At 47.9% G+C, this 14,034-nt stretch overlaps 1 protein-coding gene across 1 annotated transcript in view; it reads right to left on the bottom strand.

Moving 5' to 3' along the window:
* MYO1H (myosin IH) overlaps nucleotides 1-14,034 on the bottom strand; it is a 606,720-nt gene that overhangs the window by 51,375 nt on the left and 541,311 nt on the right. Inside the window, exon 30 of the mRNA XM_085633501.1 lies at nucleotides 13,474-13,544. Coding sequence (XP_085489627.1) covers nucleotides 13,474-13,544 — 71 coding nt within the window. The remainder of the gene's footprint in view (nucleotides 1-13,473; nucleotides 13,545-14,034) is intronic.

Below are 14,034 nucleotides of genomic sequence, written 5' to 3'. Positions count from 1 at the left end.
GCCAACGCGCCCACTGCACCTCCGGACACCGGCACCAGGCGCTGTCCTCGCGCCCACCGCCGGTCACCCCGCTCAGCAAGGCCCGACACTGGCCCCGGGACGCTCCAGTGGGTTTTCCCTGTCCGGGCACTCCTCAGTTGTCTTCGAGACCACCCACGCCTCAGGGCTCCACCTCGCCACCGAACCCAGGACGTCCGTCCCAGCCCGTACCTGGTCCAGTGGTTGCCGCTGCAAGAGTCTCAGGACCGGGCACCGTCCGTCGGAGCCGTCCGCTACGCTAATTCACCCTCCGGCGGGGGGGTCCAGATGAAGGCCCGGGGGATCGGGCTCACTTTCGGCCTCGCTGCCGCACGTCGTAGCACGCACGTCGGGGGCGTCCTCAGAAGAGGCCGGGGACGCCGGGCCTGCCCGCAAGCCACAGCTTCGGCCCGCGCATCAGCACACTCGGCCCCCTATCTAGTCAGGGGGGCCCCACCGGCAACACCGCTCCGAGGAGGGAGGATTCCCCCTTGTTCCCCACTAGGCAGCACAGTTGGGCAGGATCATTGGACGGATCTTGTGAGGGTTACAGCGAGGAGCTCCGCACTCACGCATCCGCCATCGCTGCCGGCTAGCTCCGCCCCCCATTCCCCATGCATTCCTATGGGAGGGCAGGCCTATCTCACCACATGCACTCAGAGTGCGCACGCACTTTACCCTGGGACACAGGGAAAGTGCGCAGAAACCAAAAATCACTACCACCAGGTCACCAATAAAAGCAAAAAGTTCAGGGGTGAACCTGCCAGAAGGGCCAAGTCCAACACAACCCCCTTCCAGCCAAAACGCAGGGCAGACCAATCACCACCGTGATGGACTGCCCTGCTTGGGGCGATAGAACACGGACGCGGGCCCGCAACTGCAGGGACACCCTCCTGTTCTACGCCACGGTGAACCCATGGGATTCCTTCTAAAACCACTGTCCGGACCAACTGGGCTACCCCACTGGTACTCCCAAGTTGTCCGCGGCCAAGACCAGGCCCTAGGCCACCCAGGTGCCACTGGTCCTTGCCTAATCACAGAGTGGGGGGTAGTAACCCCTGGCAGATAGCGGCCATTCTCCACTCTTCCTGTCTGCAAGACAGGACTAGACTGCCACTGGTACTCCAGCCTAGGGTCTACACCCTCAGGCTGACCAGGAGTCTCAGGGAAGGCTCTCCTCCCCCTACCTCTTCTCCTAGGGTTCCTCCTCCTCTGGCGAGGGGTACACCTAGAACGCCATTCCAACCCAGGGTTTAACCCCTTAGGTTGCACCGGGGTCAGAGGTGGGCTCTCCCACCCTCTGCACCCCCTTCCAGAGCCCTGCTCCCTACCAACTGGGGCGGTACCTCTGGAAGAAGAACCGGTCAGGACACTGGTTACAGTCGCCCTACCCTTCAGGTCAGGCTGACCCTGAACCTGGCCTTCCAACCTCCGGCCTAGAACCTTTGGTGGAATAATCGCCTGGCACTCCAGGACTTCTGGGGATCTACACTCCATCCCCCTGAGGCTAACAAAAGACACATATGTCGTGTGACTGTCTGTCTGGCGCTGATCTCCCGTCCCCTGTCCACCTGACAGTGCGCAGAGATCCCCCAGAACAGAAGTGTTGTCACCATGGTCACTACGCGGGATCCTAGCCCAACTGGGTAGTCCCTGACCCACCGGCTCTTCCACTGGGGAACTCATCCCCCAATCACTCCTCACACTGGACTCCTGTACCCTCCCTACCGGAGCGGTACTGCCAGACTCTAGAACCACAGGAGCCCTGTTTACAGGCGCTCCAGGTCCTCTACTCACTAAGAGATCTTCCTCAAGTGGAGTAACAGGACAGCCTAGGTCCCCAACTTGGTGTTCCCTCATGAAACCATCGAAGTCCTGAGGCAGGGTTTCGTGCGTCTGGGGACCCTCGGTCACCCTCTCACTCCTGCTCCACTGAGCCAGGCAGTAAGCCCCTACACCCTCCTCGCTATCCTGGGACCTAGCTGGGCTACACTGAGCCTCTTCCACCATGCTGGGCTGGAAGATACCTGAGCCACTACTTTTGGAGTCACTCCCTAATGACTCTAGAGAACCTCTAGCACTTTCCCAGCGCTCTGCTTCATCCCCAAGCTCAAATGGCTCAGACAATCCACACCCCAACAGGTGTTGGCGCAACCCCGGCACACAACAACTGAGCAGGTGTTCTTTGAGAACCAGATTACACAGTTTATCAAAATCAGATTCTGCGGAAACTCCTATCCAATCAAACAGTGCATTCTCACATTCATCCACAAACTCCTCCCAAGACTGGTGAGACAGTTTCCTACTGCCCCTGAATTTCAACCTTAACTCCTCCTCCTGGGAAACAGGTACCAGACTGGGGGAACTGGGACTGGGATTTCCTACACTGAAATCTATATGGCTGCCACCACTGGACTCAACCCTCCCTGGGGAATCCAGAAAACTACCACTGCGCACAGGGGACAACTTCCCCCCCAGAGCTAATTTCTCTCTGGCAAAGGCCCTCTCAGCCTCAGCCATCTGCTTCTGAGCTAAGACCCTCTCGGTCTCCAGCTTGGCATGCTCTATCCTGAGCTTCTCCATGGCCAGCTGATGCTCCCTCTCTTCCCTCCTATCTACCCACTCCTCTGGGGACAGGGAAAGGGTTGGTGTGCTGCTCCTGACACTGGACCCAGCAAGGGACTCCCTATCTACTGGCGTCCCTGTCAGGTTACTTTCTTCCTCTTCTTCTGAATCTTCAGGGCTCCCCACAGACCCACCACCCTCCTGGTGTGAGGCCCGGGCCCTTATCCTACTGCGCTCAATACCCCATTGACCCTTTTGCCATAGGATCAGGCTGCTTCTAAGTTCGAACTGAGTGTCTGACTCATCCACCCCTATGTCTCTCTCTTCACAGAACCTTACCAACTCCAACATACTGTACCCAAACAGATCACAGAAATCAAAAGCTGGCTCCATTTTGGCGGACGTTCTGGTGAAAGAATTACACAGGGAACCTAGGGGTCTGAGCTTAACAGGGGCACACAATTCACAAAAAGGGTTCAGCAAGCTCTCTATCCCAGAGAACTCACACTCACTTGCCTAGTGCCACGCACCATTCATCCACACACAACCCTCCCCTCGGACTGGTAAGGCAGTTTCTACCACCCCTGATTCCTCAACCTGACCACACGTGACACAGGTACCAAACTCTGGGCGCAGGGCGGGGAACAAATGTACTGGACGCTATTATGCTGCCACCACTGGATCCCACCCTTACTGGTGAATCCAGAAACACATTTCCACAGAAATGACAAAAACAAACTTAGCACAATAATCCCTATACCATGTGATTATCTAAATGCAGAGTTTTGTGGTGCAGCCAGTTGCTGCTGCGGTACAGCGCAAACGCAAGTCCAAATCCCACCGCTGATCACCAATGTTAGAAATGGCGATTTCTGGTTGGCTAAGGCTTGCGCCAAAGTCAGGCAGAAACCACCACTCTAGTCAGGGCAAGGAAGTTACACGCCAAAGATAACCCCTGCTCACCCCCTTGGTAGCTTGGCACGAGCAGTCAGGCTTATCTCCGAGGCGATGTGTAAAGCGTTTGCGCGCGCACCCAGCAACAACACCCAAGGCCCACCACAAAGGAAACTCCACACAAGGTATTATATAAAAATAGCCTTTGTATTGTACCAAAACACATTAGATAAGAACACACACTCTACAATGTGCCAACAGGCACGGGCAGAATTTACAAGGGATTATATGTACAGGGGACAGGGCCACAAGGACCACTGTCGGGAATTAGCACTTTTAGAACATAGCACTTAGGACATAGAATATAAAATTATTGTAGCACAAAATAACACATATAGCGCACAACCAGTAACTACTGGTAACAGGTAAGTACCACCTACGCAACCCTAACCACCTTAGGAAAATTTCGCGCAGGGAACTAGGACCTCACTAGCACCACCTGTACTAGGAGAAAAACCACCACCTAAGTATCACAATACCTGTAGGGGTACACGCACATTACACATGATGCATCACAACACATTCAGAGGTGTAGGGAAGGAAAACACATGATGCATAAAAACATTCAGTGGTGTAAAACAAGGCACATGACGCATAAACACACATTCAGAGGTGCAGGTTAGGAACAATAGCGCAAAACTCACAGTCGCCACCACCTGTGGCAGTCCCTAGGCCAACTGGCCTTGAAGGGGCAAGACGCCCTACGTCCAGCAGAGTCAGGGGCCTAAACGGAGCAGCTGCCCATGAAGTGCTGGGCAGCTGTAGGACAATGATGGGGCCAACGCTGGAGCCTGGCAGGCTCTGTCCACGGACTGTCCCCTGAGCCCCTCTGGGCTCTGAACAATAAAGAAATGCCCCCGTTAGAGCCTCACAGGCTCAATAAACAAATGTGCCCCTAAGACGTTGGAGCGGCCCGCTGCCTTCCGGGGCCGCTCTGATTGACATAGAAATGCCCCCTAAAACGTGGTGGGAGCCTCGTGGGCTTTAAGCAACCAATGCGCCCAACGTTGGAGCGGCCCACTGCCTTCCGGGGCCGCTCTGATTATCCACAGAATGCCCCCGCAGTTTGAGTCCCTCTGGACTCTTAGACAATAGGGATGGCCGGCGTTGGAGCGCCCCCCCCCCCCTTTTCAGGCAGGGGCCGCTTGGGAAGTAGGCCGGTCGGGGACCGGCACCCAGCACACACACACACGGAGTCCCCCCAGCCCTTACTGACTTACCGGGCTGTTCTCAGGGGACTCCGCTCTTTGTCACCGGCCTGCTGCACTTCTCCTCGGGAGCCTTCGATGCTCTAGGCACACCGGACTCTGTGGGGCAGTACGACGGCACAAGAGAGCTCCCGCTCCTCGGGGGCTCTCTCCTCCGGGACGGCCTTGCCACGGGAGCGCTGGGTAGGCTCCCGTCAGTTCCTTCCTCCAGTACCGCGGGGCTCCCTCACGCTCACGGGAGCCCTGCTTGGACTTCCGGATGGTTGTCTAGCGCCCCGCCCACGTCACCACCAGAACTGCCTGACTTCCTGTTCCGCGGGGGCCGCGGCGGTGATCTTTCCAGCGATAAGAGGGGTGGGCTCCCTCGGTATATGTAATATACGGCGGAGTGGGCACCCGCCGTATGAATACTTAAATAAGCGGGGTAGGCTCCCGCAAGTGAGCAAAGTTATTCCCTGAGGCGGCAATAACGCGGGGTAGGCTCCCGCCAGTCGTTTAAAGATGAAATAAGCGGGGTGGGCACCCGCCAACGAGCGCAACAATGCGGGGTGGGCACCCGCTCGGAATGTTGCAAAAATAGCAGGGAATCCCTACATCGGGGTTCCCTCGCTAATAAGTGCAGCGCCGCGCTGCTGGCCACACTTAAAGCGCTCCTAGCGCTATAGGTAAAATAAAAGCGCTTCCAGGCGCTTTGGGGTGCCAGTAAGCACAAAAGTCCAGCAAAGTTCTTAGGAAGGTGGGCAGGGGGCAAGGCTGGGCCAGGGGGCAAGGCTGGGCCAGGGGCCAGCTCACTGGGCCCTCCAGGCAGGAAGGCAGTCCAAAGTGGCGGTTCCTCCTGGCCTCCAGCAGCAGCAGCCCCCTCAGGATCCTGGAAGAGAACAGTTTCTGTGGGGACACAGCCCCATTTTTATACACTAAAACCCTTTGTTCTTGGTTCAGGGTGAGGGGGAAAACCAGTCGCAGCTGGTTGGGGAGCACCCTTGATGTGCTCAGCCCCTCACTCTATTCACTGGCAGGGCTAGGGTCGTCAGTCGCACCACAGGGGGCGGAGCCAGCATTGTGTGGGGAAAGCCCTGCCCTATTCAGGTCCAAGGTGCACTCCTCCCCAGCCATCAGCATGCTAATCTCACACTCACCACTGGGGCAGACCCAACCAGACTCCTGGAGCCAGGCTCACCAGCCAGCTCCAGCCAATCACACGCCAGACACACTGCACACAGAAGTGCCCACTTCTAGATGTGGCACTTCCACACTAGGTACATGCATGCCGCACACATCATCGCGCAGCATTCAATCACAAGAGTCCGCACATACCAAACTCGGGCCTGCACACCCCACGCATCAGGAACTACCAGGGATACATACATTCCCCATGCATTCCTATGGGAGGGCAGGCCTATCTCACCACATGCACTCAGAGTGCGCACGCACTTTACCCTGGGACACAGGGAAAGTGCGCAGAAACCAAAAATCACTACCACCAGGTCACCAATAAAAGCAAAAAGTTCAGGGGTGAACCTGCCAGAAGGGCCAAGTCCAACAGCAAGCTATCAGTCACTTTCTAAAGACTGGTCCTAGGCTGTTGGCATTTAGGAATTTAGAACTTGCAAAATGGCCAAGCCAACTGGACAAAAGCGTTTTCAGTATCCAAGAATGGAAATACACTGAAATGTACAAAAAATGTAGATCTATTCTTGTAGGTTTATGGCTTTGTTTGGAGTAGAATGACATTTCTTTGCAGAGCCACAACATTTTCAAGGAGCACATGTGGGAAGATGCAACAGTTGCATTTCCCCAAGAGTAGTTTCAGGGAATACTTATTCAGAGTGAATATATGTTTCAGACAGTCTGCTTCTCTCCTTGCACCTTCAGTAGTACACTAGACTTAGCACACCTACTATACGTTTCTTTTAATGTTAACAGTTTTTAAAAGAGCAAGGAACATTTAGGTCAGTACAGTTCATATAGAAAATATATTTAGAGTCATCACTTTGTAAACATTTTCTAATCTCTGGGGCTACAATGTCAGCTGGGATGCAGGTCAAATGGTTATCAAAAGAGATGTATCTTTAGGGACACCTTAAAAATGTGAAAATTGTCTTCAATGGTGGAGATGTGGGGGTATGTAGAGGAAGTCAGTGCCAAAGGGGAGAATGTGGAGCATGGAATGATCTCCCACTAAAACATTTGCACCTCGCTGGATGCAAGGAGAGTCAATTTTGGACAGGGGTCCGGTCTGCTGAATTAGTTGTAGTAAATTGGTAAAGTAGTGATTTACCCTGGAGAGTCCTGTGCACCTGCCACAGGGTCTTGAACGCAATGCTTTGTTTGATCAGGATACAACAAAGAGACAACAGTGCATGGATTATTTTTTCAGTGTGTTTCAGTTCAAAGATGAGGGGATTGCATAGATTTGCCCCTTCTGAACAGACATAGTCATTGCAGGGCAGTCCTCTATATTCCACTGCAATAGTTGAAGACCAGTAGGACAAGCATTTAAGCTAGGTTTTGAGGTAGTAACAACAGGGGCAGTCATGTTCGAGGAGAGTGCAGACGGAAGGATATGTTGTTTGTGACATTCTTAGCATGCAAAATCATTGACATGATGGCATCGAGAATACAACTCAAACTATGGTTGTTTATGGAAGATGCTGAAGTGGAGTTTTGCAAGGAAATCAATGGAAAAGAAGTGAAGACGGGTTGCCCAGTCTCAAGAATAATGTCTCATTCTTGCAGGCATCAAGACATGGCAAATTCTCAAACGCTAGGCACTGCCAGGCACTCTATGACTTCGTAATGACTTCCCGGTACATTTTAACACGTGGAGGTGTATTTTGGTGTGATTAACACATACATTTTAACCCACTTACAAATTCTCAGAAATGTTTGTGAGTGGCATATTGTAGATTCTCAAGAAAGAAGGCTAATTTGCTGATCCTTGTAAAAAGCAGTACAGTACCATGCAATGGCACCACCCTTTATAGTTAAAGGAATCTGAGCACACGTCAAAACAAAAGTGATCTCTGAAGGAATCTTTTTATAAGTGACTGGATTAACTTTCATTAAGCTGAAAGGATCAATAACTCCTTATATGCACTATAGAGGAATGGATGGAAATACAGCTTTGGAGGCTTTTCTAATTTGAGTATGATGGCTTTTTATTAAAAAGAAGCAAACAAAAATATAATGGGAACTCTCACATAGAGAAAAAGTTATTGTCCTTGTTATTACACCAAGGTTGTGCCAGGATACTGTTAGTTCTTTGTACTAAAAGGCTTTCTCCTCTTGATTTCAGGTCAACTGGGATGATGCCACCAGCGACCTTGGAAAAAGATACCAGAACACCCAGATAAATATATCTGTATGTTATGACTATAATGTCTCTCTCTTTCCCTAACCACACAAAACCTTTTTGCTCTTGATTTATAGACACCATCACCATCCTATGAGTGTGCTTGAAAGACTGTCTTTGAATAAACTAGAGCAGTATCATTTGTTCCCCAGTTAGGACACCCTTTGTTTTCTTTTACAGGTTAGGAGATTGTCAGTTTCCCCACTCTCCTTGGAAGTTTCACCTTAAATAATGGGGGAGGGGGGCAACCTGCGTTAAGGTTGGCGGTTTGGTGTACTGAGGACCCTTTACCTAATTATGTCCCTATCTTTAATAAACAAAAGGAGAAACAGCAAACAAGGAAGAAAGAAATAAAGAGAGAAAGAAAGAATGAAAGAGAGAAAGAAAGAATGAAAGAGAGAAAGAAAGAAAGAAAGAAAGAAAGAAAGAAAGAAAGAAAGGAAAGAAAGAAAGGAAAGAAAGAAAGGAAAGAAAGAAAGAAAGAAAGAAAGAAAGAAAGAAAGAAAGAAAGAAAGAAAGAAAGAAAGAAAGAAAGAAAGAAAGAAAGAAAGAAAGAAAGAAATAGAAAACCTTCTGGACCGACTGCCCTTCCCTATACCGGGTTAACTGTCATGCACCCTCTTAGCCACAACTCTCCTGTAATATGACAGGCTGCTTAATGACTTCTGGTGGCGTCCACCAGTCTTCTGACCAGCAGTCCTCCTCCTCACCAATATCTTTGGTGTCTTCCTTGACCCCTAGCTTCCATGTTTCTCTGGAATCTCTGTTGTCCAGGGTCCTTTCGGGTTTCCTCTGTCCAGGGCAGTCAACTTTCTGATGGTGGTTATCCTTGGGTCCTTTTCTCCATGGTGTCCACTCATTTCTGACACCTTGCTTTCCTTCTGCGCGATGCCCCCTCACTTGGCGTCCTGCTATGTTTTTCCTCTTTGTTGCTCTGCCCTCTCCTGATGAAGGGAGTTCATCATTACTTCCCCTTTTCTTTCCTGTCTCTGCCCATTTCCTTCCTGCCCGTCTGTGTCCTTTCTCTCTCTCCACCTTTCTCTCTTTATCTCCAAATTTTATTGCAAGACCAGAGGCTCCTATTATGCTTCAATAATTTTGAGTTTTATTAACACTATCAGTCAAGAAACTTAACAAAACTACAACTCCCATAAGGCTTAGAGAAAGCTAGCCAATGGGATACAAAAAAGAATGATTCCAACCAATAGGAATACAACCATCCCTATATCTCCCCACTTGACTGTGAACAGTCCTCTTTTTTTGCTGCTCACAGTCAAGATAAGTACCTCAATTTTATCTTGCTATGCAGCCTCTTTCTCTTGTGCTGCCTACCACTTACTCTTCGTGATGCTTTGTTTTGGTGGCGTTTTATTGAACTGTCCCTCCGCTTGCAGTGCAATTTCCTCTGGAGTCCCGGACCTGCCTCTGCTTCGGTCCAAGGTCTCCGTATTTCTGCCGATTAGCCACTCCCTGGGGGCGCGACCTTCTTTCTGCCTTCTGAAGGTCCCTCGTTCTATTTTCCTCTGTGTTTCACATACCCACTGGGAGGCACAGGCTCTTTCTACACGGCTGTTAAAAAAGTTAACTTTTTCCTTCTAATTTGGTATATTTGTGTCTTTGGCTACTCATTTTACAATGGAGTTAGATAGTTCTCCCATGTCGCAAGGTAATGAAGAGGATGAAGAACAGTTTAAAAATTATTTGAATTAATTCATTCATTCTACTGTAGAACAGGCTGTGGCAACCTCCATGAATAAAATGTCAAAGAACATTGAGAATTCTGTGGTGAATATTGTGTCGAAGACATTTATGGCCCATTCTGCGGAGAAAAGAAGAAATTGAAAAGCCTCTTTTTCTTCTTTGCATGCACTGTAAAGAAAGTGCGATCAGCTCCCACTTTCCCTAAAGTCGCACTTCTGACTAGTGACGTCCCTTAGATATGGATGAGGATGTGGGTCTTTACAGGCCTCCAAATAAGGAGGGGCATTCTAAAACACCTAAGAAGGTGCAGAAAAAATAAAAAAATACACAGGAGAAGTCATAAAACGTTGTTATATCACAGATATTTGATACAGATTACGACATGGTTGATAAAGATACAGATGATGATAAGGACAACATTGGGTCCTTTGACCTTTTTTCTTCCTCTCCTGCCAAAAAGTCCGAATTTCTGTTCTCTTCTACCAATACTTTCATGGCAAAAACTGTCCTTGATGCTAAGGGGAAACCTATGTTCGATCCTGGCTTCATACACTATCCTAATTCTATGGAATGGTTTCCAGCCAAACACATGCAGAATTGCATTGCCTCAAGACTTTGCTTACCCTCAGACAAACAAACAAGGAACATATTGAAGTCTGAATGCCCTAGCCCTCGTTGTCTTCTAGTATCACCTTCACCCCAACTATTGATTCTACATTACTCACTTTATTTTCCAAGTTCGGCAAGATCCCGTCAAAGATGTGGACAAAGACTGGTCCACATGCTAGGATAAGCTGCTGGATATTGTTGGTCCCTTAGCTCACATATTTGATATGACAAAAGTAGCTGGATGGGGAATTAATACAGTTGACCTTAGAAACTGTCCCTATGGATTCAGAGGGCCTTTTGTCTTTTAGGCAATGCAAACTCCCCCTTCACCCATGATTCTCAAGTTGGATCCTAAGATGGCAAGTATGACTACTTTAGACCCAAGTATCAAGGGGAAAGGGCTCATGTTTGGAGACTCTTTTATCAAAGAGTTCAGTAAATAAATTACCGCCTTTACTTCTATTGACAAGGCTCAGCAATCTCTTAAAAAGGTTTTTTCCCAATGGGTTTTTGAAAGGGCCGGTAGAGGCAGGACCTGCTTTACTGGCCTTAATTACTGCCACCTGGGATATAGAGGCCCATACTACAACAACTAAGAAACTACTATTCCACTTCCCAGGACTAAAAGCCGCAGTTTTACCCCCAAAGAGGCAGAGGATATCGAGTTCAGGGACGAAAAAGCTTTAGAGCTAACACACAGCAAGGTGAGTCTTTGTTCTGGCCAATCTCTGGTAGGAGGTTGTCTTATTTATTATCGAACAAAGTGACAAATGATAACATCAGACCCTTTGGTTGTAAATACAGTACAAGATTATGTTACAGAACTCTACGCAAAGCCTTTTCATGCAGTGTTTCCTCCTCCTCCAAAGTTCTCCTCGGAAATGTCCAACATGATCTCACAAGAAATTCAGTCCCTATTAAAAATACATGCAGTACAACTATCAATCCCAGATCAATCAGGGTTCTTCAGTTGTATCTTTCTAGTACAAATGAAAAACAAAAAGGCCAGAACTGTCATCAATCTTTAACTTTTCAATAATTTTGTGGTATACAGTCATTTCAAGATGGAAACAATTCTATAGCTCAGGAATTCTTTACTTCAACACGACTGTCAGGATTCCTGGCACAGCTCACCTCTCTCGCCTACCACAATATAACAGCATGACTTATATAATTACTCTCAACACTTATGAATGAACAAATGTCTTGTACTCTGACATTTGACCCTATTAAATGCTGTTGGCAATAGCTAGCTGCAGCTGGTGTTCCCCGATTTGTTTGAATAGGCTTAATAGCTTTTACAAATGTTTTTCCATGCATATGCAAGGTCAGTTTTCAGGCCCCGTGGAAATATCCAGAAAATACACCAGAATAAGTATCAAACAACCAGCATAGATGACCTCAACGTGAACCTTCTGGAAGACAGCCCTCATCAAAATAATCCCTTGCACCTGTTCCTTGCTATAAGCAATTAGAATGTGACCTTTGTGAACATTCTAAAACACCTTCTACAAGACAGCCTCATCAAATTAATCATCTGCATGTGTTCCTTGCTATGAGCAATTAGAACGCTTACAGATTGAAACATGCTCACAACTTTACTCACAGACACCATGCAAGGAAGGAAATGCAATCAAGATCTGCCAACGCGAAGAATCTATGGTAAAATTATTTCAAGACCACATTCATCTCACTAGAAACAGGAACTCCATACACCTCTTTTAAGGCACTCTTGAACAACCTTGCAAAATGAAAATTCTTTGCAACAGTCAAATGAAAATGTAGCAAACGAAGTCATACATGGCTAGTACTAAGGGCCTCATTACGATGGCAGTCAGACCGACTGACTGACCACTACGGCCGTGATCCAATTCTGACCTCAGAAGCCAGGAAAACTCCCCCGCCGTATTACGATGCAATTGTTGCCACTACGAAGGTCTCATCAACAACAGTGCACATATCCCCAGATATGTCACTGCAAGTGCGTACAAGCAGCTCACAGGAAACGTGATTTGTACACACACGCATGACATATGTGGGGATATGCCTTGTGCTGCATGTACCCCATTACGATCTGTGCACAGTCTAGTCAATGGGGATATATACTACCTACAGACTTACCTGCATTCCGCAGTCCATAGGGTCATAGTCTTCGGGGTCCAGCTGCCCTGGTGTAGGGGGGACCTGGTGAAAGGGATCAAAGCCGGAGACGGTCGAGAAGAAGCGGATTTGGTTGACTACGCACCCTAAATGCTTAGTTTCTGACGAGTCAAGGCTGCTGATTAGACCACCATGGTCAGCTTGTCAGAAATGCACATCATAATCCAGACAGTGGTTTGAACTCCCTTTACAGCTCTATGGCTGCAGATTTTCTCCGACCGGCATCTCAGCGGTCGAAGAAAAGCTGTTAGAGTAGGCAATCTTCCAGCGGTAGGTCTGACTGCATCCAGCATGCATCTTCATAATTGAGCAGTTGGTCTGGGCACTGCCAATGAGACTGTGGCGGTACGACGGACGCCGACGAAACCACGGATGGCGGTCCAATTGGCATCGTAATGAGGCCCTAAATTCATATAAAGTGCTCTGCCCACAGAATTATCTAGCAGAAACTTTTGCAATGTATTATAAAATTAGATTAATACAACTACACTTCGGGCTTCTTTCGTCTTTTGATTTTATGCTGCACATGGAGGACAAAACACGTACACAGGTAAAAAGCACAAGGAAATTCTTATTACCAGGTTCTTACGCTCTTTGCTTTGTTGTCAACTAAAAACAGGATTATTTTGAGTTGTTTATGTTAATCATTGATATTGCATCTATACACACTGTCTGGCCTATTAAGGTGCATATGATATTAAAAGAAAGGTATAGACATCCTTAAATAGTTCCGTAGGCATTTATTGAATTGTGTGTAGATAGTGCAAATATACATGGACAACATGACAAAGTTCAACATCAGATGGGGCTCATTCCTTTATACTTCATGGCATCTTAAATAATTGACATAGATGAAAAAAACTAATATCAAATAGAAACTGCTCAACAATTAAAGTGAACTCCCACCTTTTGTTTATTGTCTTCTGCAGGCACGTGAATGATAAAGATCCCATCACTCAGGTTACTGACAGAAATACCTAGAAGATAAATGAAAAATTCAGAGGGCTTTAAATATTTTTTGATCTTTGTAATGACCACTTCCATGCTAAAATGGCTATAACTTTAATTTCTTTTGATTTGTTTTTATTTATACTAAGCTCCTTTAAACCCATTTATTTCCCATCTGATTTACAGTAATTCCCAGATGCAGACCTACAGCAATTACTAAATTGAAGTTATAGATATTATGGCTGTGTTTCTTACACATTGCTCTAATGAATGCGGGACTATGCCAAATTAATATATTTACATTTTTCACGTTACTTAGGGCCCAATTTAGAGTTTAGAAGACAGGGTACTCTGACACAAACATGATGAAGTACAGCTAAACCCTTGGTCCTCCCACCTAATTTAGAGACTTTCAGATTTCAAGTTTCTCGTGGACTCAGCTGCTGTTGGCTCAGTTGACGGAAAGCTTCCTCTAATGGCCCAGCAGAGTAGAGGCTGTTGTAGGAAAGGCATTACACT

The sequence above is a fragment of the Triturus cristatus genome, chromosome 11 (assembly GCF_964204655.1).
Source record: "Triturus cristatus chromosome 11, aTriCri1.1, whole genome shotgun sequence".
NCBI classification, from domain to species: Eukaryota; Metazoa; Chordata; class Amphibia; order Caudata; family Salamandridae; genus Triturus; species Triturus cristatus.
The sequence above is the reverse complement of the archived record's forward strand: the minus strand, read 5'-3'. Positions and strand labels throughout refer to the sequence as shown.